The 24,442-nt window shown below is 45.8% G+C and overlaps 9 protein-coding genes across 9 annotated transcripts; 3 read left to right on the top strand and 6 right to left on the bottom strand.

Annotated features, from left to right (window-relative positions):
- Positions 1 to 722: 722 nt before the first annotated feature.
- EDB91DRAFT_1088338 (uncharacterized protein) lies at positions 723 to 1,438 on the bottom strand (the record flags this gene model as incomplete). The annotated part of the gene is made up of 4 exons (XM_041316407.1): positions 723 to 823; positions 877 to 987; positions 1,037 to 1,252; positions 1,300 to 1,438. 4 exons carry the CDS (start codon positions 1,436 to 1,438, stop codon positions 723 to 725), a joined length of 567 nt encoding a protein of 188 aa, XP_041169431.1.
- Positions 1,439 to 1,990: 552 nt separating this feature from the next.
- On the top strand, positions 1,991 to 4,387 carry EDB91DRAFT_1088337 (uncharacterized protein; the record flags this gene model as incomplete). Its single annotated transcript, XM_041316406.1, has 10 exons — positions 1,991 to 2,368; positions 2,417 to 2,539; positions 2,587 to 2,697; positions 2,887 to 2,997; positions 3,038 to 3,101; positions 3,152 to 3,400; positions 3,462 to 3,692; positions 3,735 to 3,774; positions 3,843 to 4,087; positions 4,113 to 4,387. The coding sequence occupies 10 exons, from the start codon at positions 1,991 to 1,993 to the stop codon at positions 4,385 to 4,387; spliced, it is 1,827 nt and encodes a 608-aa protein (XP_041169430.1).
- A 1,913-nt stretch (positions 4,388 to 6,300) lies between these two features.
- EDB91DRAFT_1027534 (uncharacterized protein) lies at positions 6,301 to 6,504 on the bottom strand (the record flags this gene model as incomplete). Its single annotated transcript, XM_041312659.1, has 1 exon — positions 6,301 to 6,504. A coding segment is annotated over one exon (204 nt), but the record flags the coding sequence as incomplete, so codon positions are not given.
- A 297-nt stretch (positions 6,505 to 6,801) lies between these two features.
- EDB91DRAFT_1088335 (uncharacterized protein) lies at positions 6,802 to 7,155 on the bottom strand (the record flags this gene model as incomplete). Its single annotated transcript, XM_041316405.1, has 1 exon — positions 6,802 to 7,155. One exon carries the CDS (start codon positions 7,153 to 7,155, stop codon positions 6,802 to 6,804), a length of 354 nt encoding a protein of 117 aa, XP_041169428.1.
- Positions 7,156 to 7,767: 612 nt separating this feature from the next.
- Positions 7,768 to 8,495, bottom strand: EDB91DRAFT_1088334 (uncharacterized protein; the record flags this gene model as incomplete). The annotated part of the gene is made up of 3 exons (XM_041316404.1): positions 7,768 to 7,964; positions 8,120 to 8,297; positions 8,352 to 8,495. 3 exons carry the CDS (start codon positions 8,493 to 8,495, stop codon positions 7,768 to 7,770), a joined length of 519 nt encoding a protein of 172 aa, XP_041169427.1.
- Positions 8,496 to 8,742: 247 nt separating this feature from the next.
- On the bottom strand, positions 8,743 to 8,934 carry EDB91DRAFT_1023552 (uncharacterized protein; the record flags this gene model as incomplete). Its single annotated transcript, XM_041312602.1, has 1 exon — positions 8,743 to 8,934. A coding segment is annotated over one exon (192 nt), but the record flags the coding sequence as incomplete, so codon positions are not given.
- Positions 8,935 to 16,924: 7,990 nt separating this feature from the next.
- On the top strand, positions 16,925 to 17,119 carry EDB91DRAFT_1029201 (uncharacterized protein; the record flags this gene model as incomplete). Its single annotated transcript, XM_041312688.1, has 1 exon — positions 16,925 to 17,119. A coding segment is annotated over one exon (195 nt), but the record flags the coding sequence as incomplete, so codon positions are not given.
- Positions 17,120 to 20,135: 3,016 nt separating this feature from the next.
- EDB91DRAFT_1064233 (uncharacterized protein) lies at positions 20,136 to 20,360 on the bottom strand (the record flags this gene model as incomplete). Its single annotated transcript, XM_041314675.1, has 1 exon — positions 20,136 to 20,360. A coding segment is annotated over one exon (225 nt), but the record flags the coding sequence as incomplete, so codon positions are not given.
- Positions 20,361 to 23,627: 3,267 nt separating this feature from the next.
- EDB91DRAFT_1064239 (uncharacterized protein) lies at positions 23,628 to 24,442 on the top strand (the record flags this gene model as incomplete). The annotated part of the gene is made up of 4 exons (XM_041314676.1): positions 23,628 to 23,801; positions 23,860 to 24,085; positions 24,145 to 24,199; positions 24,233 to 24,442. Coding segments are annotated over 4 exons (665 nt in total), but the record flags the coding sequence as incomplete, so codon positions are not given.

The following is a 24,442-nucleotide window of genomic DNA, read 5'->3' as shown; positions in this document are numbered from 1 at the left end:
GACTGCTGAAGACTATGTACTGACGATCGACTGCCAAGGACCAAGGACCTCCAACCAAATACCAATGGCTGATTACCAATTACCGATGACCGACGATCAACTACCGACATCTGGTTGTTGGCAGTCAATGGTCGGTCGTCGGCAATCGGCCATCGGTACTTGGTCGTCGGCACTCAGTCGTCAGTAATCGGCCATTGGTATTCAGTCGGAGGTCCTTGGCCCTTGGCAGTCGATCTGCATAGGGCCGAACGCCAAATTACCGATGACTGATGATCGACTGATGAAACCCAGTGGCACACGGCAATTGGCATACAGGACTTCATTGTCAATGGTTGTTTTTGTGATCATTCGGGCTTGGGCATCGGTACTCGGTAACCGATGCTTGACGATCACACTTCAATGCACAGAGAATCGAGATCTCAGTTGTCTGTCAAAGTATTGTTATTCAATTGTGCCTGGTTGTGAAGTCAAAGTGAATCTCCTATTCCATGTGTCTGGTGGAAGTCACATATGATGATCATACACTAATATAAGGATTATGGTCGTGTGCTATCTACATCTTCGGGTATCCTACTTTGACCCTGGTGAATTTGGGTCTCGAACTGTTGAATCTGTGAATCTACGACCTTGAGCATTTCGATGCTTGCCCGCTCAGCCCTCTGCATCCTTTGAAGCTCCCAATCGGCCTGTGCCAGCTTGTCGGATGTCTCCACCCAAGCAGTTCAAAATGGTCGCTCTGCCTCCAGGAGCTGCAGTATGGACGGCTCTGGAAGGTTTCCATGAGTGGTTGTGAAGTTGGCCAGTCGGGTTTGAAGATTCTGCACTATGATAGCAATGAGAATGACGTGCTGACATAGACCTGCAATTAATACTCACATTCCATGTCATGATATGACCCAAAAGGCCAGAACTCCCGAACCATAGCTTGGAGCTCTTTGTTGTCGAGGGCCAGAGGTGCCAGAAGGCATTTGGCATTGGGTGAATTCACTGATGGAGTCAATCAGGTATGGAAGGCCTGGTGTTGCAAAGCACTTACAATATTCCATGGGTTCATTGGACATCTCTTCTGGCCCAAGGTACAGTGCCAGACTGATGGCTTGGCCCGGGGGATCACTGCTTGTGCGGTGGGATGGCTCGGGCACACCAATCCCACCATCGAAGTTGTCTTCCAGGCCAAGATATAGCTCCCGACTGATGTGCGGGGGCATGGATTCGTACTCCACCTCATCGTCCGGCCCAAGATACAAGTCATCTGATTGCATGTGTTAATGAATAGAAGCATGTAGGAAGACATCTTACCGAACATCGGCCATTCCTCCCTCATCCACAGATCTGTTGAGCTTGTTGACGATTGTGCTTGACTAGCGTCGTTGATGTCCATTTTGATGATGTCAGTCACCAGTGGTTCTGTGAATCGCACTGTGGGGTGAGAGTGCATTGGGCTTGATGGTCTAACTGATCCACAGATCTCACAATTTGATCCTTGAAATGAGTGGATTATTCGCAAACTCCTGAAATGTGAACATTGTGCAAATAATCCACAACAATGAAATATTTATTGACCGAAGTTTGATTGACTTGTGTGTTTGTAAAACTGCTTCCTTGCCAGCTGTTACTGCATTTCATAACTTTTATTATTGATCTCTATATCCTCGATGTCTAACCAAGCCAACAAGTCCATGGCTGATCTCAAGGAGATCACTAGCCAACTTCTTGCGATCGTCCGTGCTGCCCGGCAAATTCCCCCTGGTCCCAGTCACTTCGCTCTGGCGACACAGGCAAGTGAATTAGTGGTACATATATTACATCAAAGACATACTTTATATGATCGCTCATCTCCTATCAGGCAAGGGCAGTCCGGGATCATGGCGAGTCCACATGCATCCCTGGGCTCGTCTTGTCTTGCTCAAGAGAGTTGATCTGGACCTGCAACTGTTCTCCACAGGAGGCCCCAAACTGGTGCAGCATTGGCCATGACGACCCTTGACTCATGCGGCACAGCTGGCACAGCAAGGCCCTTGCCTGGCAAGCCTTGGGCGACCACTCATTCAATCTCGCACATGAGGTTGATGGTAGTGCCACCGACAATGCTCCCAGTCCCTCGACAAGTGTGGATGGTGATGCTTTGGAGAAGGGGAAAGGGAAGGCGAGGGAAGTGGAGCTGGAGCCGGAGAAGAAGAAGGAGATGGAGAAGCCGAAGGAAGAGCAGGAGAAGCCGCACAGGAAGCAGCCTTTCTCCCGGATGTCGAAGCCACTCCCAAAGTCGGCAATGAAGACGCCGAAGAGGGGGAAGTTGGGGCAGGAGCGGAAATTGAGAGAATCAGTGGATTCATCGGATGAGGAGGAGGAAGAGGACAGGTTGTCAAAGGTACACTTTGTTTTTTCCGTGTTGACCTTTACTCATGCAGTGGTGTAGCCCCGTTCCAACACATCCTCTGTGATTGTGACTCGGCGGGTTTCCGCCACCCAACCATCAAGGCCGTCTGGGCCTCCCCGATCCCTGGGCTCTCTGAAGAAGGCCGCCTTCGGCCCTGGAATGGTAAGCTAGACTTGTTGCCTTGGGTGCCTAATACTAACATTTAGCAGACACCTCTGCTCATGCACCCTGATGTCCCCGAGTTGTCTCAAGTGACTTCCGAGAGCCCGAGGGATGTGCCCCCAGTTGTGGACGCCAGGGCCATTCTCATTCCCAGACTGGTGAGTACCACCAAGATATTTTTCGCTGTCCCGACTGACTGACCATCCCCCACAGAACAACCCATGCAGGTTTTGCACGCAGTGTGAGCTGCCGTGCACCACCAGATTCGATAAGCAAAAGGGCACGGCCCTTATGTCATGTATCCTGTGCACGACGAAGAAAGTGAAGTGCATCTCGGCACGTCTCAGGACCCTTGCCGCCACCACATGAGGGTGGTCTACCGAGTGGACAAGGGCCTCATTGACAGGCTCGTCGACCTCCCAGTCAAAGGTGTGGACCCGAAGTCAATCCCGGGGGCCGTCAGTAGCTCTGAGTGAGCCTCGGGGCAACCCCCCCAAGCCACGGTCCCAGGGCCAAAGCAAGCCCACAGGCTCGGTGACAATGCCTGTCCCCCCTGCAGCCAGTAAGTAACTTCAATTAATGCAACATTTGCTGTTATTGATTTAATTCCAGTCATTGCATCATCGAGTTCGGCTGCCCCCCATGCAGCCCAGGACCTCCCGATCCTGGACCTCCACTGGATGTCAATCGCATCGCAGCTCTGGAGGCTCGTGCCTCTGAACAGGAGAGCACAATCAATACGCTCCGAAGGCTGCATGAGAGCCTTTGACATCAGATCATGCACCGACATCCGTCATTCCCCCTCCCGGAGTCTCCTCCCGCCGAACCCTCCTGTCTACTCATGGATCAAGCCGCTCCCAGGTCACAGTCCCCGTCCACTTGGCACTGCTGCCACTCATCAACTTTGGCATCAACTCAACAGGCGAGGAAGGCTCCACCATTGTTGCCCTGGTAATGAAGCCAACAAACCCACCCTCTCAGACTGAAGCGGCGTTGGACCCTGCTACTGCCATTGCATTGACAGTACCCGTCGATGCAGTTCACAGCCCAGCCGATGATGGCGCCTCCACCTTCACATCAGCCTTCGCACTTCCGGCCCCCCCGGCAATGAACCCCACCCCATTGGAGACTCCCGAGGATGGCCTGAGCGCCGGTGAGATTGTTGAGTGTGAGTCGCCCCTCAACCTTCTTCCAGAATATGATTCTGGTGATGAGCAGGATGACGTGATGGAAATGTAGATATACCACGATCCATTGTACTATACTGTGAATATTGTGAATTATTTGTACCATAGAATTGTAGAGTACTCAGCAATCAGTACAGCATACCCACCATTGTGCAAACCTCTGAGCCCCGCACATGTAGCAAAGAGTCCCAAGGACCAAGTCCCAAGCATATTGGTGCTCAGTACTCGGTCTTTGCCTTTCGGCTTTTGATCCTTGGCCCTCCGACCTTGATACCCGATGTTCGTTGGCACTTAGTCCTTGGTGCTCAGTACTTGGTTCGGCTCTCGGTACATGTACTCGGTACTCGATACTCAGTGCCCGGTTCGCAATCCTCCCAGATCCTCAGTACTCAGTCCTCAGCTCTTGCTCCTCGGTCCTCGGTACTCAATACTCAGTGCCTGGGCCACCATCCCCAACCCTCGGTACTCGGTACTCAATTCTCAGTACTCACCACCCGGGTTGCAGTTTGCCATTCTCGATCCTCGGTACTCAGTTCTGAGGTCTCAGTACTTTGTCCTTCAGTACTTGATCCTCGCTGCCCGGGTTGCCATCCCCGATCCTCGGTACTCAGTACTTGGTACTCGGTGCTCCGTTTGCCATACTCGATACTCATTTATATGATGGTTCTTGCTACTCAATCCTCCATCCTCAATAATCATTGATGCACCTACACCATCTAACCGATCGGTCTGATTTACCACCACCTCAACCCATCCATCCTCACAGCATTCATTCATTTCAGTCCACCCATACATACTTTACACATCCACCTCGGCATACCGGTGTATACAATATTCATTCACCTCAACCCACCTGTTCATCTCATATACATATGAGATCCATCTATCTCGGCCCATCCGTCTATATGATATATGTCTTACCTTGGCCCACCCATATACGATATACATTGATCTCAGCCCAATGGTACATATGATGTTCATCTCCCTTGGCCCATCCATCCATATGATATGCATCTCTCTCGGCCCACCCATCTGCAAGATATACATCTACCTCAGCCCATCCGTCCATATGATATACCACTATCCCGGCCCATCTGTCTATATGATACATTTATCTTGCCACATCCATCCATATGATTCACATCCACCTTGGCCCATCCATCCATATAATATACTAATACCTCAGCCCACTCATCTTTATGATCCATCTCCCTTGGCCAACTTGTCTACTGTATTCTACTCTAGATATTATGTAGATGGGCCCACCCATCTCCATTGGGAATAATTTGCCTCTCGGCCCACCCATCTTCAATGAGGATATTATTACATTGGCCCATGGTCCACTAACCCATCTAAGACGGTGTATTATGTCCCTTGGCTGGCCCGTCTAAGATGGAGTTTGGTCACTGTAGTATGTGACAGATTCGCATTGGTGCATTTGTACCAGATATGTCCAAGCAACAATAATAGTGTGGGTAGTGTCATGGAAGAATATTTGCAGTGGCTTGCTATGATCATGATTCACATTCAAGTTGTTACGATCTTGAGATCATTAACGCTAATTGAGCGGAAAGATGTTGGGTGCAACATCTTGAGAGGTAGTGCCTCAACCAATCATATAGCATATAAAATTCATATTAAAGTCCTACTACACAGAAAACATGTCTCTGGAGCTTGGTAAAGCCGATTTTACGGCTACAAAGAGGTGAGCATTGAAGACCTTATGACCCCGCTTCAGGCCAGATATAACAATGCAGTGTTTAGGATGCACAGTCGCCTCACTTTGCGTTAATTGTGGTATAGTACTAAGTGGTTCATTGAATTGTAAGTGTTCTCACTCGCTCAGATGTGATTTTTATGCAACCATTCACGAACCAAGGCTCCTGCTGTCCTCAAATACTCAATGATCATCCAACTCATGGTCTATTGACTTGTCAGCTTCCTGCTTGAAGGGTTTTTTGCCCTCAAACCACATAAGGATCAGGGAGAACATGTTCAATTTGTTAGTTGCAGCATTAACTTGAGTCTTCCCAGCATCTAACTACTATTCAGTGTTTCTGTGGCAGGGTACTATATCCGGAACTCCGCAAGTTTAACCATGCCAAGGGCAAGTGTGTTCAGGCATCAGCCATTCCAAGCCATGCTTGGTCACCAATTCAAGTAGGTTGTTATGTTTATCGTGTACCATACTCAACATTGTTCTGTGCATGCTTTCGTGAGGGTTGTAGACAAGTATGAATTCTATATCACGGAACAGGTATTCTAACTACAAGTGTGTGTACATAGTGTCTGAAAGCCATCATGTCCTCCTCATGCATCCCTGGTCTATGAGCTCCCCAAAAGATGGCTGCAATTGCTGCTAGGACCCAGAGACCACAGTTGTAGCCATTTGTTTGCAGAGGTTTGACTATTAGTGGGCAGGCCACCCAGCCTTGAAGATCAATTTTATGCGAGCCATAGTGTTGGTGAGCAACGGATGATAGACGTGCAATAAGATTCATGATGTCCTGTTATCGGATCATTGTTAGTTTAACAGAGGATGACTGAAATTACCACTCACCTTCATGTTGTTTTTCCACAGCTGTCAAAGAGGTGAAGTTCCTTAGTTTGAATATAGATTGCACAAAATACCCAGTGTACAACTGGCAAGGGGTGATGAATGGGTAAAATCCAAATATCTTTCTCCCAAAACATTGTCCACGAAGTATTCTGCCACAGTATCTCATCCAATGCATTGTATTGGATACGAGGGAGATCGTGCGTGGAGAGAACAGCACAGGGCTGCACATCTGAGGTTGTGAGTATTTCGGAGTATAGCAGTGCCGCGCAGCCATTCACACATGTATCATTAAGACAGGCAGTGGGCTGTGCCAAGAAAGACTGGTCCCTTGGATCGAATACTTGACTTGGAAACCCATCTTGTGTTGGTCGTACCCGGGTCAGGGGACCACATGCAGTTGATACTATGGGGCAATCCTCTGGGCAAGGAACTTTGAAAGGATCCATGCATATATTCTATGACATTTGATAAATGCAGGTACATATCAAGAGATGGGAACATACCTCTGGCAGTGTCTAAGTAATCGTGAATTGAGGTTCTTCCACAGCTTCGTCATGTTTGTCATCGCTTACAGTACCATTGGGCAAAATGTCCATGAGTGCCACTTCTTCAACAACTTCTTCCAATGTGGGTGCAAGGTATTTGTCAGTGTCATCCTCAGGGGAGGGATCAGCAAGTGTCAATGAAGTTGGTACAAGTTGGTAGAGGCCATTTTCCAATAGTCCCTTGATCTCAGATAGATTGATCATGAGATTGACTGCTGCTGTGGCATTGCTGACGAAGTGAATAGAAGATGCAAGTGGGGTAACCCATTTAGTTTGCAGCTGGAGGACGTGATCCTGCTGTTGCTGCAGGGGGAATGTGAACATGCAATCTTGTAGGATCAGTGCTACTCTTGAATATACTAGTATATTGAACACCTTACTTGCGGGAGATCATAAGGAAAGTTCTAGTGCAGCCAGCTCATCTCTGAACCACCGACAAAGGTTATTTGCCTTGAGCCCAAGGCGGTGGTGTTCTTCATGGCATTGTTCTCATTTGAGCAATGCTCATATATCATCTCTCACATTGGTATCTTGCATCCAATGGGGGACATCTCCTACTGACAGAGTAATCCAGACGTCCTCCATCAATGTTTGATCATTTCAAAGGTCAGCAAGTTTCATAGGCAGAGCAGCAGGAAGTGGGACACCCCAAGACGGGTCATAGAGATTCTCCAGACGCTTGCAGTATGAATTAAATTTGTGGATTGCAGTCATTAAGGCAGGCTAGCACTTCACAATTGCTTTACATGTTTGTTGATGTAGCTTGGTGCCTGTTAGAATGAGTCAGAATTCCAATGTGGCAATGCAGAAGTATTTGACATCACCAAGGGCCTGGTTTGCACTGCCGACTGCATAGTCAAGTTTGTCCCACTCAAAAAAGCTGCCTATGGCTCGTTTGTGGATATTTATTTTCAGGTTGTGGGCCATGAGTAGTGTTCAAACAAAATCTAAGTTGACACCTTGCAGCTCCGGAAACCTGTCATGGACATTTAGGGAGGAATACAATACTTTGACCTTGTTCATCAATTTGTCATGGCTGTGCTCGAGGCTCTCCAGAGCATCTAGTGTCTCCTCAGTAACTGAACCCTTCTCTATCACAGTGCGTGTGGCTTGCAAGGCTTTATCAGAAGCATCTAGATCAGACTGTAGAGCAAGGACAACATCAAGTTCTTTCTTCAGTCATGCAGGAGCATCTGTAAATTGTGATATGCAATGTTAGTTGTGATTCTGAGCAAGTGACATGATGTACGGGCACAAATAGAGAGTTGTGACTTCTTCTGATCCTCACACTGAGTCTGAAGGTCATCAGCTTTGATGCTGCATTGTGTCAGCACTTCTTTGGCTGCTGTGCCCTGAGCATTAACACCTCGTTTGAGCCTCCATTTGATCCAATCACTGAGATCTACTTGCATCTCCAGACCAATGGCACAAGCTTTTCGGTCTATCAACCAAAGGTGCCTTTGTCGCTATGTAGTGCATGATTATAAATAAAGGATCATTTGAATACTGCCAGCACATACCGATGATGAACATTGAATTCCAATCAACTTGACAAACCTGGACCAAAGTCTCTCTGTACCCTCACTGTCAGATAGACCAAGGCCAGTGCTCATCTGAGGGTTGTATTCGAGCTGACATGCCCACTCATGGCAGTATGCGTGCATGGCAGCGATCGCAAATCAAAGATGAGAAGTCACAGTTACTATCATCCTCTTGATGTTGAGGTCTCCGAGCCTCATAGACCCACTCTGGACACATTTGTACTATCACCTCAGTCCTGTCATTCAACCTCAGTCTGCAATATGTCATACCACTGAACACCTTGGCTAAGGCCCCATTTGAATGGTTCTTGAATGACTTGCCCCTGTGGTGCAATGAGTTAGGGTTGCAAAAGAGTGATAAATTAAAAATCACATCTGCATTGATCATCTGAAAACATCTGTGGGCATAATGGGTTTTGAGGGCAGAGGCAAGAGCAAGGATAGCATTGCATGAGTGCTCAAATAGGGCACAATAGAATGTGAGGAGATTGACAGAAATGGCCATGCATGGTTGAGAAGGTGCAGTGGGGAAAAGCCCATGGTGAACAAGGACTTGCGCAAGTGTGGAAAATTTGCAGGCCAATACATCGATAGAATTGAAACCTGCAACTGTCAGTTGGAGTGACATGTGAGGAATGAACTACTTATGGTCAAAAAAGATGCAAATAACAGAGAAACATCTTTATGCACAAGCCTGGCTTGCATAGGCAGATATGATAGAATGGGGTGAAGTGAGAGGCTGCCCATGGGTTTGTGCAGAATACTTCAGGTGCGCATCCACTAAGGTGGGAATAAGAGTTTTCCAGGCACTATAGAGGTTGTAGGCCATCTTGTCTGGTAAGAGATGGCGCCCTGTACCCTCGCACACCACTGCTGGAGAGCAAGGTACTTGTTGGTCATGTTGTAGTCTTCATCATAAGTATAAGTTGCGGCCTCGTCATCACTTGTTGGGGCTTCAGAATGAACAGCTGCAGAACTAGAACCAGGGGTGTCAGTTTTGAATTCTCGAGGGTTCATTAGGGTGGCCATTTGGTCAAGGAGGCACTTGCATTGCAAACTAATGCCTGGAACGTGAACCAAAGATTGAGTTTTTTTTTTTTGGGTTTCAAGCTTTCTTGGGGCTAATGAAGTGGTGCCCTAGCCCTATAGATGTTGGCTGATTGCCACATGCAGAGTGGGTGGGCGCCATAATGACGGTTGTAGCGTAGAAGAAAAGACAAGAGGAAAAGGAAAAGGACTTAGGCCCTAGAGAGTGAAAGAGAGGGTCTGCTAAGTCATTTGGCTGGTGTGCCATGGACTCTACCCAGATGTTCAGACAGGGTGTTGAAGAGGATTAGTTTGAGTGTTTAGAGGATGTACTGCAGAGGATCCAGGAAGGGCGGTGATGATCCAGGTAGTGCCATGAGGATCCAGCAAGGTCCCGAAGAGCATTTTAGGGATATTTGGTAGGTGCTATATTTAAAACAACCAAGAGGTTGGGTCTAAGAGATTGGTTGTGCCTAACATAATAACATGGTCTCATAGACTTTTATTGATACCAAAAACTGATGCCTGAGGTGTACCTGTTCAAGTCCTAAGTTACGTTAACAAAGTCAACTCCACTTCCTGTAATGAGTCACAAACATTACATATTTTGAACTCCATTCCTAAACTAGCTATCTACTACAGCTGCCATTGAAGAGGACTGATCACCCTCTGACCCTCTGACCCTTCTACTTCCCTTCAATTACAATCCAAAAGCCAGAATGTTGACAAACTCTATTGCTGCACCAGGTGCCTTTCCCCATAGTTCTCCAACTCCTATGAGTGGATTGAGCCTAGTGATGTTCCTGCCTGGTGTGGGTACAACAAGTGCAGTGGAGAGAAATCGATCTACTACACAGTTGGGTCTTTGCTGCCTACTGCCTCACTTGAGAACAAGCATGTTCGACCCTAAAGGGGATTGCTACTGGGGAGTACTAGTCTCTGTCTAAACGACCCTAATCAACCCTACCGCAAGTAGGATGAGGATCCGCAAAAATGCGGAACAAGCAGAACAAGCGGAACTCGCGTGGAACAAGCGGAACCTGAGTGGAACTCAAGCGGAATGGAAAGGAATGAAACGGAACCCAAACAGATAAAACGCGGAATGTACTGATTCATCAGAACTTGCAGGCGAAGTCGAAGGAAGTATATCACGAGGTTAGATTGATAGTGGGCATAAGTCAAAGTGGTCCTCTAGTAAGGTGAAGGGAAAGTGGGAAGGTAAAAGATGGGATTCAATAAAAAACACCCCAAGCCCTGAGTACCACTACTTAAAGGGAAGATTATTTTCAAGGAACACTGAGGTACATGTAGTAAACTTCTCAGGAAGCGGAAGTGAAGGCAGGCAATGCACATGGGTGCAATACTCTGGAATAGGGGTCCGTGCCATAAGGGCATGTGTCAGTGTGATCCGGATAACGTTAGGAACAACAGGAAGAGAGATACAGGGTACCAATGGACCTGGAAGGATGGGGACAGGACATGCGAAGGTTGTCTGACGATGCATGGGAATATTGGATAGTGCGGGCGGGTTCTGAAGGATGCGTGGGAATGTGGAACCCATCGGACAATGCACAGGAAATGCAGAATGTGCGGAATATGCAGAACTGAGATGAGATGATGCAGAAAGGACGGGGTTTTACACCTACAGTGGGGGAATTCCCCACACCGGCTTGGCTCGAAAGCTGCGGCTTTGGCCTGGCTTCAGATGGCTTGGGCTTGCAAAAAATCCAGGCTGGGCCAAAGCCGCCAGTGATGGCTGGCTTTGGCTTGGCTCTGGCCTGAGCTGCAGCCCAAGTACTGTGTTCAACAAACCATCGCTATCTTCCAGCATTCAGCCGTGCTTTTTTGTGTCAACTTATCAGTAGAAGCCCATTGTCAGCCCCCATGCAATACAACAAAATCAGAACCAACCTAGGACCAGTAACTTGCACAAGCTCCAGTATGCTGAATATAGACCCATCTGATGGGTGGTGGGTGAGGAAGTTTGAAGATTGAAGAGGAATTGTGAGGGGCAGTTGTGTTGGGGTAGTAGGTGTCACAGCACGAGGCTGATTTGAGGATGGGTGCCTTGAGTGGGAGGTTTGGACTGGTGAAGACAATGAAAGCAAGTCCAGTATTTGGGATGATCCTAAGGATGGACGGAACACACTGATGGTGAGCCTTCCATTTACAAAAGTGGGCGGGCTGTGCTCCATAAGACAGAGAGTGACTTGCCAGGGCCCACTTCCTGCAGTGCAAGTGGACAGAGAACTAGATGAGGGAGAAGGTAAGGGAGAGGTGAAGAAGGTGAGTGACCATATGTGCCCTGTGAGAAGGGGTGTAAGGATGGAAGACCAAAATGAGATGATGCACTCATCTCAAGCAATAAACTCTATGCCAACCACACCAGCTACGCACATTCATTTTTGCCAGAGACAAATGTCGATAGATGCGCTGAATGCTGCTTTGCCATCAGCCTCATGGATCTTAATGTCATCTGCAGATGTGGTGCCTAGAATGAGGGCATCTGAGCTCTCTCCTGCATCAATAGACTACAAAGAAGGTAAAATTGGGGACTCACCTGGTCTGAGAGTGGTTAGAAATGGAAGCTCTCCTCTGTGAAGCTTCCCAAACAAGACCTGATCGCCAATCACGAGACATGCAAGACGGATGTCTGTGATGCATGCATGGTTGATGCAAAGCACTGAGCTTGATGTGACCGAGTGCTTATTTGGATCCAAAGCCTTTGCCAAACAACCGTTGCTGCCAGTGATGTTTACAAGGCTTGTTGCTCAGACTTGCTGATATCTCACTCTTGCTTTCACTGGGAATGAAATACTGATCATGGTGATAATTCAAACAATCAGACAGTCAGAGGGTGGAGCCCCCGACTAGCAATCAGCTATCCACAAACTTCAGTACACCACCTAACACCTGTAGCAAAAATGACTTACTCATGGCACCACTCCTTATGAGTGAAGACAGTGGAGGCTCCACGATGATGAGCATTAGTCCTTTACTTGAGAGCGGTGTTGGACAATGCTACTTGCAACCAGAACAGCCTGTAACTAGTACAATAGACCCTAAATCTAATGTCCATCATTACTCCCCACACTATCTGAGAAAATGAACTGGGCAGACCTCCTTAATGATGATGAATTAGCAGACATTCCTGAATTCCCGATCCTCAGCCCAATAATAGAGCCTAACATGGCCAAGTCATCCCCAAGGATCCCTTTTGCTATGAAGGGAAAATCTGCTGATCCAGGAAATAGTAACAGAGACACAAAAGATGACCCAAATGAATGGTATGACCAATGGACAGCATCAGGAGATGAGCTACCTGATACCAATGGACCAAATAACAGTGGTCACCAGGTGGCAACAGAAGACTGATACCTAGGATCGAGCAGACCCCTCAATAGAACTAACAATGATTCATGTAAACAATTTAGCATCATTGATGAATTGCAAGATTGAGTCCATGAACTTGAGAAACTAGTCATCCAAAGCCAAATACATGAGGAAGAGGCTCGCAAATTAGTTATAGAAGCTCACCATACTCCTGTCATCAGCACCCCAGTGAGCAACCACCTGAAACTGACCATCAAAAGTGACTTGGGACACTCAAGGTACCCATTACAGGCCCCTCCCAAGAGCAGGACCAAGACAACCACTCCTACCAACCCTATAAATCCAAGGTATCAATGCACATCATCTGTACTCCCCCAGACCAGCTCAGTAAAATGAGCAATGATGGGAACTGGACTATTAGATATCGACCCAAATCCCAGTGACCCCTTGTCTGATTCATCATGTGACAACAAGCATTCATCAACTAAATCATGCTTGAGTGAAGGAGCCCCCACAATCAGGCGTCCTTCCAGCTGCTATAGCAAGAGCTGACACACCTCCTCGTCACATAAGAACAGGAGTAGTTCCCCCCATGGACCTCACTTAATGAATGACTTTGGTGCTGATTTCCTCACCCTTGAACCTGAGTCAGACCATGACAGTGACTTGGTAGAGACTAAACACAGCAAATGCACTGCCCATAGAGAATATTGCACAAACTGAACCTACTAAGATATCGGCAAAGATTCATCAAAAATGAACTCCCTTTTACCTATACAGGTGAAGCCAATGCAACCACCTTTAAGAAGTGGGTTAGAGAAGTCCATGACTGAAAGGACAGAGCCCACCTCACCACTAATCAGAGGCTTCACATGCTTGGGAAATACCTTAGTGGGCAGGCCTATAGGTTCTATGAGCGTGATATCCTAGACTTACAGAAAAGTTATTTACTTACCAAGTTTTCAAACAGCTATTTGACTATGTCTTCCTGCCAGACTTCAGGATGCAACAATGTCAGAGATTCATTGAATGTTGTCAAGAACCTAAGTAATCTATATGAGATTACTTATAAAGACTGTGGAACCTAGTGGACACCACTGGTGACATTAACGATCGTGAAATGGTGAGACAATTCTGGATGAATTGTCAGCCATACCTTAAGGTGTCCCTAGTAGACAAAGGGTATGAACCAAATACCATGAGTATCAATGTCATAGAAAAGAAGGCACTACGCACTGAGTGAGCCTTTCTAGAGAATTCCGAGGATCCTAATATCCTCCTGGCAATTAATCCTACACTTGCCACTAGCCTGGCCCACCATAATGCTAGAAGCAGGGACAGTCAGTGCCATTTGAAACAATCTAACTTACAACCAAGCACAAGTGTCCTGTTGTCCAACATGGTCCAGAATCACCCCAATGACAACAGTAAGAGATGGGATCGACCATGCCTTGAGTTGTGCACAGAACAACACTCAACCCATGGAGAATGCCCTAAAAGGAGCCCTGAGACCTTGCAACACCTAAGAGACAACAATCAATGTTTCAAATACAAACAGACAGGCCACCTAGCTAAAGACTGCCCTAGGAGGCATAGACTCCCCTTCAGACCGACAACTAAGATATCCTCACTCCAGGCAAGCGTGGTAGGAGTGTCTGGCATTGACATTTGTAATGCCGCAATAAAGGAAGGCATTGCTAGCAGGCTATATGGCATGGCCATCTGCTTCTCAGAAACCCCTAAACTCAATGCAGTCAAACACCTCATTGTAGTGCAACAAGCATTAGTGTCTCTGAGGTCCTCTGTTCCACTCCTGACAGATTAGCTCATTAGACCTGCCTACAATCTATATGATCATGATCATTTTAGCTTAATGAACTGGGGAGGTCCAGAGATGTACCTCCTCCATAACAAACACAATGAGGACTCATACATCATCTATTACTCTCAGCTGTGCAATCCTGCATTCAATCCAGTGTCCTGGCTAGCAGACATCAAACAATCTATAGTCATCTATAACAAGTCTAGACAGTGCAAAATCTGAAGCGATCACAAGTCTAGACTATACTGTAACACATTAACCTATACTATACTATAACACAATAACAATTACAAGTCTAGACTATACTATGACACCAACGCAGACATGTATTGTGTGGCCTAAATTTGGAAAGAAAAGTCCACAGTTAGTGACTCTCCTGTCACACTTTCATTCATGTCATTGATCCTCTGGTTTGGGCAAATTTAGACTTGTCAGAGTACAGTACACCACTTAGCCACTTTCAGGTATTTCCATCGGAGTCTCATTCATCTCATTCACTACTTAAGTTTGAAATCTTCTTCTCTTCTTCAATTTTTACCTCTTGCTTTCATGTTCCTTTGAATATAGGGTACTTCATGTATACTTGTATTACATATTGTAGATTCAGGCAAGCAAAAGGCATAACACTCACATATGTGTGCCCAAAGATAAACATGTTCTGCATTAGCACTCAACAAAATATGATGGTACTTGTGCCCAACTACTCAATTACATCATACTGAGTTCGAGTTTACAATCACTGTTTTTCTGATCTATAGTACAAGGACATGGGCTACTAATTTTACATTCATTCAATATTTTGGTTAACTCTCTGCAAAGTCCCCTGGCATTGTAGCAGGATATCCTAATCTTCATGAGAAGGGACTTGAAAGGTGTGTGGAAGGTATGTTAACTTATCTGTCAAATATTCACCCACTAGAGCTGATAGTTTAGTGCTTAGTGTAGCCCCAAGGGACTGCAACCCATGTTTCACTTTGGGGATGAAATTTTTGACTCCATCCAAAATTTGTTGCACTATAGCAGGTGAGATAAAATATTCCATTGAAAGCTCCTATGGCAGTGTCATTCACACTGATCAGCATAGAATGAATGATCTGCATTACAATTTGGTTTTCCACCTCAGCATTCTGTTCTCCATTATAATGCACTTCAGGCAGCACAATGTCCTTGACATCAACGCCCACCATTGCAGTGTGGAGCACTATGTACATGCACTCCTGTAACTGTTCAGTAACAAGATGCTTCCTTCTACAGTGATGGTCTATGTACTTGTTCATGCCTTTGTGCAGGCCGTGGATAAGGTTTCTTTTCTTTGGTGTCTGGTAACTGGAGTGATAAGTTCCCAGAACAATGGTGAAGGGTCCAACCTTGGAAATAAAGTAAGTTTTGGCTTTTGTTGGTGACAAGTGAGACTAATTACTTCATCATCTGCCATAAGGGTATCTGCACAACCGTATGTCCCATTACCTGCACTGGTGGGCAGGTCAATATCCATAGCAGATACACATCCTGAAGATGTTCAATACCCAATTATATGCAAGTGCTGTACTCACTTCATCTGAGCTTTGCTGAAGTTCATGCTCATAGGACATTAATGAGGCATTTATTCCCCATTGCAGTTCCTGTATGTTGTATGCCTGCAAATTTCCCCTGAGCACGCGTGCTGATGGTGTGCCATACAGATTGAATCATGTTTTTACAGTGCTAACCCTGCGAGAAGTTAATTTGGATGTCATGACTGTGATGTAATCAGCTGATTTCATGAATTTAAAGTATGTCTGGGACTCCATTTTGCAATCACAATAGAGGTTGCACCTGATCAACTCTTCAGATGGCAATGTCCAAATCTATGAAAGAATTGATAATGTAGGTGTGATGGTAGTAGGATATTTAGGTCACTGATAATGCTTCATCTCATCAGGCACTTTTCAAATTTTGCAGTACTACCATGGGTCACTCGGGTCTGGTAGAGTCACTTGCTTGGGATCCTGTCCATCATTGACTGGTGAGTGCTGGTGACAATTGGCCCCACATTTGGAACTTCACACCAGACAGTGCATTGTCAAATAATCAGTACTTGTGCTGTATTGACTGTGTTAGAAACCCTCGCTTCCATCACCTTGAAGCTTGAGAAGCAGCTGTATGTGGTGTGCACGGTACACTTCTATGACAATGGTACTTCACTACTAGTATCATTTCTGGAAAGCAGTGAAATGTACATGTACCACAACAATTTTAATTTTATTCTGACCATGACTCTAGTTTCTGCTATTCCATTGAACCCTGGGATTTAAAATGGCACAAGAAAGTCCAGGGAAGGATGTAAGTTGGGTGTTCACTCTGTGCTCACAATTATTTACTCTTACACTGTAGTGGGAATACCACCCTTGAGAGAAATTTCCTCCTTGTAAGTAATCTTAAAGACAGGGTAGACAAATATTCTATGCCTACCCTCCAATGTGTCCAGTCTTACAGCCATATGATCCTGCAGAATGTGCCTTTGCAAATCTCTGTTGCTCAACAAGCAGGGCTCATTTTCATTAGGGGTGATAATGGTGCATACCAAGATCAGTTGGAGCATGGCAATTGGGGCAATCAGATTATACCTGTAGCAGTAAGTACAGTTCTAGCATACATTTCTCTTTCTAACAAGGGGTAGTTGCATGAAGGGTGCACTTGGTGCACCGTTGTTACTGGCAGCTGCTTTAATGGACACAGTAGCATGAAGGTCTGGGTGGAGGGCAAATTGGTACGTACTGTTGGGAGGACAATGAGATGTATACCTCACCCTCAGCAGGATCTTCACCTACCTCCCAGCTGCTTTGGTTTGCCATTATCTGCATGCTTGTGAGCATGGTAATACACACCCTCCAGTCAGGCACATTTTCAGAACTTTTCCTATTACTTCAAGGCAGTGTGACATGTGTCATTAGGGCTTTGTAAATGTATACACTTGATGTTTACAATATGTACTAATAGGTCTACAATCATTTACAATCATTTACAATATCCCTAAACCAGCACAATCTGCTACCTCTGATGACAGCTGGTCATGCACCAAAGTCCTACAGGGTAGGAGGTTAGTACCGGGGTAAGACCTCTATAATGGCAGAGAATTCACCCTGTTCATTGCCTTTAGGACCAATTCAGTTCCCAAAGGCATTGAAATAGCATGGTAAATTTTACTCCTACACACCAGTACAATATCAAGCTGGCTGTTAAAAGTGCAGCTCCATATCTGTGCACCAAAGTTGCAGTAGCATAGAAAGGGGTCTTGGTACCCCACAGCTACAGGTAAGTAACATCTGACCATGATGTAGTAAACCTGCTTGTGATCCTCCTCCACAGAAAACATGTGTTCAATAACACCCGGTACAATTTTCGCTAATGTGTTCTTGAAGAACACACAACTATCCGCCCATGAATAGTTGCAACTGCAATATTGCAATCCTGCTATGTTCAGCCATTTATACTCAGTGATGATGTGGTCATTTCCATGCAGTTGAGTCTTGCCTTTTGCCATGTGTGTTGGACAACTGCTGAAATAGGGGTCTTGATGATATTGGCTTCAACATGTAACACATATGGAATTGGTTCTGTTGCTGTGTGCAGGATGCCAGTGTCTGTCCGAAATGCTCCTTCTGCAAATGGAGCGCACCATTGCTGCAGGATGTCAGCTGCTTTGTTGAGGACATCAGGTGCGCCAGGTTCTTGAAGCATTGCCTTGACATGTGCAGCTGCACAGAATGTCTCTAACATAGTTCTGTCAAACTCCCCTGAAGAACCGTATTTAATATGTTTCCCCGTATTTTCATTTGTGCTCACCAATCTTGTAGTTCATATTTATTTTCTGCAGGCCTCCAATGATCCTCTCAAAGGGAAACATTCACCAGCCATGCATAGATCTGTATCTTAGAAGAAACTCGTGAAGGTGGAGGGAGGAGTGGTGGTTGAGGCAGAAAGAATGGCCTGGAAAAATGTCTTGGATGCACTCCAGGTAGGCCTTCATGTATATGATGTACTGCTGAGTGTGGTGTGTCAATGTTACATGTGATGTTCCCCATTGGCTTGCCATTGCCAGCAGCATTGTGCTATGAGCTAACTTCTGCCTCTGTTTTCCATTTTCATCACCAGGCTTCATATAATCCATTGTGGGGAATGTCCCCACTGTAGGCCCGTATCCCGTATAATTCCCAAGCCTTACCACCATCTTCCCGTGCATTCCACTACTATTCCGCTACCCATCCGCGTCTTACCCGACCCATCCAATACACGGAACCAAGTGGAACCCAGCGGAACAATTGCGTACCACACGCACCATATTCCTTTAGCCTTTGAAACGTCCTCTCCCGTCCTGTCCCCGTCCTTCCATCCTCACTGGTGAGTACATATGTGTTACAATACTTATACGGATCTTTCCGCTACTCGGGACCGGTTCCTTATCTCACAGCCTCACCCGGTTGTAGCATTGTGCATTTCAGAACCTCTTCCTATATAGGTAGCAATAGATGGGATCTTAGTTTTTTAGCTTCTGATAGACTTGACTCCACTTCCACTTACAGAGTACTTCCCAGTACTCCACTCACTGTCTAAAATATCTTCCCAAATCTATTCCTGATCTCATCGCAATGTTCCCGCCTCCGTGAGTTCTGCTCAAAATGCCTGACATCAGATCTGATGACTTGGAGCAAGTACCAGACACAAGCCTGGTCTGACTTTGCCCAATCATCCTCCTACAGGCTCGTAGTTTCCTTTTCCCTCTGTTGGTTCTGTTTGTTCCCCATTTGTTCTGTTTGTTCCCTGTTTGTTCTGTTTGTTCCCCATTTGTTCTGTTTGTTCCATGTTAGTTCCGTTAGTTCCGCGTAGTTCCGCTTGTTGCGCATTAGTTCCGCTTGTTGCACGTTTGTTCCGTTCGTTGTGTGCTTTGTTTGGATCACCCTTCAGCATGTTGAAATGTCCTTGTGAATTTTGTCCTGTCTTTCCATGATGGTAGGAAAAAGTCAACTACAGGTCAAAGAAAATGATTTATTTTGTCAAGAGCTGGTTCTCTGGGTCTAGGGATAACACCAACTAAGTACATATTTTCTAGTTTGTATTGGAGACTGGGCAGCAGGTTCAGTAGTCCCATCATGATTGACTCAACTGATTTTTCTTGCCAGAGGTCTTATTTCTGTGAGGGTTAAACCAGTCCACTGAAAAACTCCATGCTAATCTGAGGTCCTGCCTCTTCAGCCCATCCATGAACAGTTTTCCATCAGCACCAGAGATCTCCTGCATCACAGTGCCATCCTTAATATCCCACATGCAATACTTCTCATTCATCATCATTCCATGGTCCATGGCTTCTTCTATACCAGGCTGACTGAACATTCCAGCAAGGAATGCATTGAAGTCTTGAATGACATATGGACACACTGGTGTCCACATTTTTCCGCCTTCACCCTTCCTATATTTGACCATCAACTGACCACATGGCTTGCTACCTCGGTACCTCTGATAAGTGCAGTGTTGGGGTATGGCGATTTTTTTCTTGTAGGTGTGGGTGGATATGTGCAGGAACATCTGGTACAAGTGGCAAATATTCAAGTAATCAGGTCCAAGTCAAAGATTTTATGGATGGTATGAATGTTGGAGGGGATGGTGGGACAGGTTGACTCTTCAAGGGTAGTCTCAAGAAGGAGATTCAAAAGGTCAAGGACTGCATTGCACCATGGACGAGTAACATGTCTGAAAACATTCAAGATTAAAACAATGAGCATGGTGATGAGTATGGCAGGATTGGCATTGTGGTATTTTTGTTTGAACCAGGGTCCTATTTGCGATTCAGTAGTGTAGGCATTCCTGCTTAACAACTGTCTCACCTGTGTCAATGATTTCTGCACTATTCAAATCATCATTGGTTGCTCTATGAGTGATGATGTCCATGATGCTCTTCACTGCATCTCTCATCTCCTCCACAGTTCCAAGAATCACATGCCAAAACTCCTCATTACAAGCATTGTCATTGACTTGCATGCATCTCACTTCTTCCTGCATATTAGACATTGTTTCATACTCTGTGGTAAGCATTGCCAGTACTTGTTGCTCATCAGCCAAGTGAAGCTGATTTACAGCATCAGTTACAGTTTGAAGACAAGCATGCATATTGATGTTGAGGAGGAAAAGTTTGCAGTAATCATCTGATGCTTCTTCATGTATTTCCACTGAATGCTCCCTTGCAGCTCTAGATGTATTATTTGGCATGCGTCAGCTCTCAACCTGCCCGTCTTCAGTCCTGTCTTCCAATGTCAATTTGAAGATGCTCCTGGTGAGGTCCTCATCATTCTATTCCTCCAAAAGTAAACTCAATGTAAGCATCAAATCATGATATTCAACCCACCCCTATCTTCGGCTGTTGCTTTGCCATCATTTATCTTGCACAGAAATCTTGTGGAACAAACTTAAAAGTATGAATGATGTAGTGGGTATTTGTAGTGAACATTAACTCAATAAAACTCTTGTTCCTGTTGTCATCCATGGCTCCTTGTATTTTTGTAGTCCTTAAGCGGCCCACTAGACTTGCCATTCATATGACCTTGTATTTTGTCATAGTCCCTCTTGAGCAGCCATTTCTCTGTCCTTGTATTTTTGTAGTTCCCCTTAAGCAGCCCACTTCATTTAACCAGTGCCCCACTAAGTGAGCCCTTAGCAGGGCACTCATATGACACACACACATTTTTAGGGTCATTGTCAGAGGTTAACTCTTAGGCATATTTGTGTACATATTCATAAATTTTCCGCCCTCTGTCTGGCCAACATAGCCCCCCTCTGTCCCCTCACCCACTCTGATACATAGTTTAAATTTATCACATGTTTGATTGTTGTCAGAACTGTGCCTAATAGGTATGAAAGGGGTTATGGAGGGGCTTAGCTTCAGCTTCTATGCCGCACTCCTTAGGCAAGTACAGTGCCCTTAACTTCAGAGGACGGATAGGGGCTGCTGAAGATCGACTCCAATGTGCTCCGACAGAGGTTCAGTAGCATAGAACTATGTCCGACACACTCCAACAGAGGTAAGGCTACAAGGGACTAAGTCCGACATAGAAAGTAAGGCAAGGACCATCCGAAGACAGAAGCAGAAGTCAGTGATATAAGTCTTGAGGTCAGACTAGATGGTGAGTGGGACTCTTAAGTCGAGTTGGAGTAGTTAGGATAGGTTTGAGTCTATATCTATGCGGCACAGCACAGCAGAGTACAAAGTAATAATAAAAGGACATTGACACATATTGCAGTAACATATCTCCGTATTATACGAGTGAACGGACATGCATAATATCCTGTATGATACGGGCCAGCAGACCATGGGCCGAAGGTAGATATATCCTCAACTATGACGGATGGGCCGGGAGTGTTATTATTCCCGATGGAGACGGGTGGGCCCATGTAGGGAATATGTAGAGTAGATGAGTGGGCCGATAGACATGAATATTCAATAGACAGATGGGCCGAGGTAGTTGGATATTATGTGGATGGGTTTACCAAGGTAGATGTGTATCAAATAGCCGGGTATGTCAAGGGTGCTTGTTATCACATAGACAGGTGGGCCCAGATATATCATATTAGACGGGTGGGCCGACGAATTAAGATTATTTTGTAGACGGGTGGGCCGAGGGAGTGGTGAAATATTTATTATATATATGGGTGGGCCGAGGGAGCGGTAAAATATTTATTATATATATGGGTGGGCCGAAGGTTGTCGTATATTGCATAGACAGGTAGGCCGACGTGGGGGTATATAATATAGACGGGTGGGCAGAGAGAGCAATTTATTAGATATTATATAGATGGGTGGGCTGAGGTAGTTGGATATCACATATACGGGTGGGCCCAGATACATATCATATAGACATATGGGCCGAGGTGGTAGTATATTATATAGACGTATGGGCCGAGGTAGTAGTATATTATATAGACGGGTAGGCTGAGATGGTTGATATCATATCCATGGGCCGGGTAACATCCATTGAGTTCCAGGTAACGTCTATCAAGTTCTGGGTAACGTCTATTGATGTCCGGGTAACTAATATCGAGTTCCAGGTAACTAATATCGACTTCCGGGTATTTCATAAATTGAACAAATCACGAAGTACCGAGTACCGAGTTCCGGGCATTGAGTTTAATTGTTATCATATACATGGGTGGGCCCAGACACATCATGTCGACAGGTGGGCCGAGCCAAGGGTGTTGTATGATATACACGGGTGGGCCCAGATGTATATGATGTTGACAGGTGGGCTGAGGTTATTATATGATATAGATGGGTGGGACTATCGAGTGCCAAGTGCCAAGCTCCGACTACCGAAATTTTAATGAACCGAGCATCATGTACCGAGTTCCGGGACCCGGGACCTGGGTCTCGACACTCGAATATTTGATATCTAGCACCCTTCCAATTATCTGGTATTTCATTGACATACTAACATTGCAATGAATGATAATCCGTCTTGGAAAGCTAAGTTCCAACTACCGAAATTTGAATGAACCAAGCATCATGTACCGAGTTCCGGGATCCGGGAGTCCCGGGTCCCGGGTCCTGACACTCAAATATTTGATATCTTGCACCCTTCCCATTATCCGGTATTTCATTGACATATTAGTATAGCAATGAAATGATAATCCATCTTTGAAAGCTAAAATCAAGGTTCCCTATCTGATCCACCCTATCTCCACCACCTTTAAAGTCTGTGGACATCCAGCATTGACCATCTGATTTCCCAAGATCAACACCATCATGAATGTGTCTTCCACCTCCGATATTGAAATAACCTTCTGGCGCACTTGGGCCTTGACAGTCACTCATGAGGCATGTGAATATACCGAACAGAAATTCATTGCCAAGAAAACAGGAGGAGACCCAGTCATACCTTCTCCTAAGCTAGACACCAATCTGGTGATGGCTTGCGATCGATTGGTGGATTGCCTCATAAAGGCATATAACAATCCCAGTGGGTCTTCCTGCAGATTCGGACAGTCCATTTGATGATTCAAATTACTTCACAGTTCGGATGCAGATTGATATTGCAAGATACAGCAAAATGATCTCCCCGAAGGACACTGGACATAATGAAGAAAGAGAGGCGAGGTTGCTTGAGAGGTGTCCACCTGGCCATGAAGGTACAAAGTTGGTCGACATACCCATGACAGTTCTCGATGCTACCGGCGCCATCATTGTGTGGTACCTCCCGGATGCCCTGACGGAAACCACCCAGGTGGGTAACATATTTTGTTACTCAATGGATATGGAATATGAAATGGGAACTCCAGAAGGAAATTCTGGCAGCCTCCGATTTGCTCAGTCCGAGCCTTGCAAAAAGTGTAAAGGTTGATGGGAGTTGGCGGACTAATCAGGATTGGTTCAAACCAAGCTCGGAAAATGATGGCATATCTCCTGGATGCATCAATCTATCTCCGGCTTGGTTTCAACAGGGGCACAAGGTGGGATCTCATGAGATGGCGGTTTCCGATAGTTACACTGACCAATCCGGTAGAATCTGTTGGACCTGGCGGTATCTGCCTCATTGAAGGGACCATTCTCCGAGAATATTCTCAAAGCCATTGCCAGGCTGGCAGCCTTCGCATCAGCCGCACTCAGGGTGATGCATCCTGAGTAGTACTGGGCTGGGATACGAGCCTTTTTAAGCCTCGGACAATCAGCCGAAAGCAAGAATCTTCTGAGGATGTCAGAGACCCTCCAGTACTGGGCATCTGTGTTTAACACCCTCACCGTCATTTCCAATCGGCAAACCCCCAATCATCGAGACCACATATTCATTCCTGAATACTTCAATATTCTCACCACCGTGGGTAGTTATTCGAATGCTTGCATGAGTATGCCAAGTCTTCAGCTGGA

The sequence above is a fragment of the Suillus paluster genome (assembly GCF_016628075.1).
Source record: "Suillus paluster strain FC165 chromosome Unknown EDB91scaffold_185, whole genome shotgun sequence".
In the NCBI taxonomy this organism is placed as follows: Eukaryota; Fungi; Basidiomycota; class Agaricomycetes; order Boletales; family Suillaceae; genus Suillus; species Suillus paluster.
Note: the sequence above shows the minus strand (reverse complement) of the source record. Positions and strands in the feature narration are given on the sequence as shown.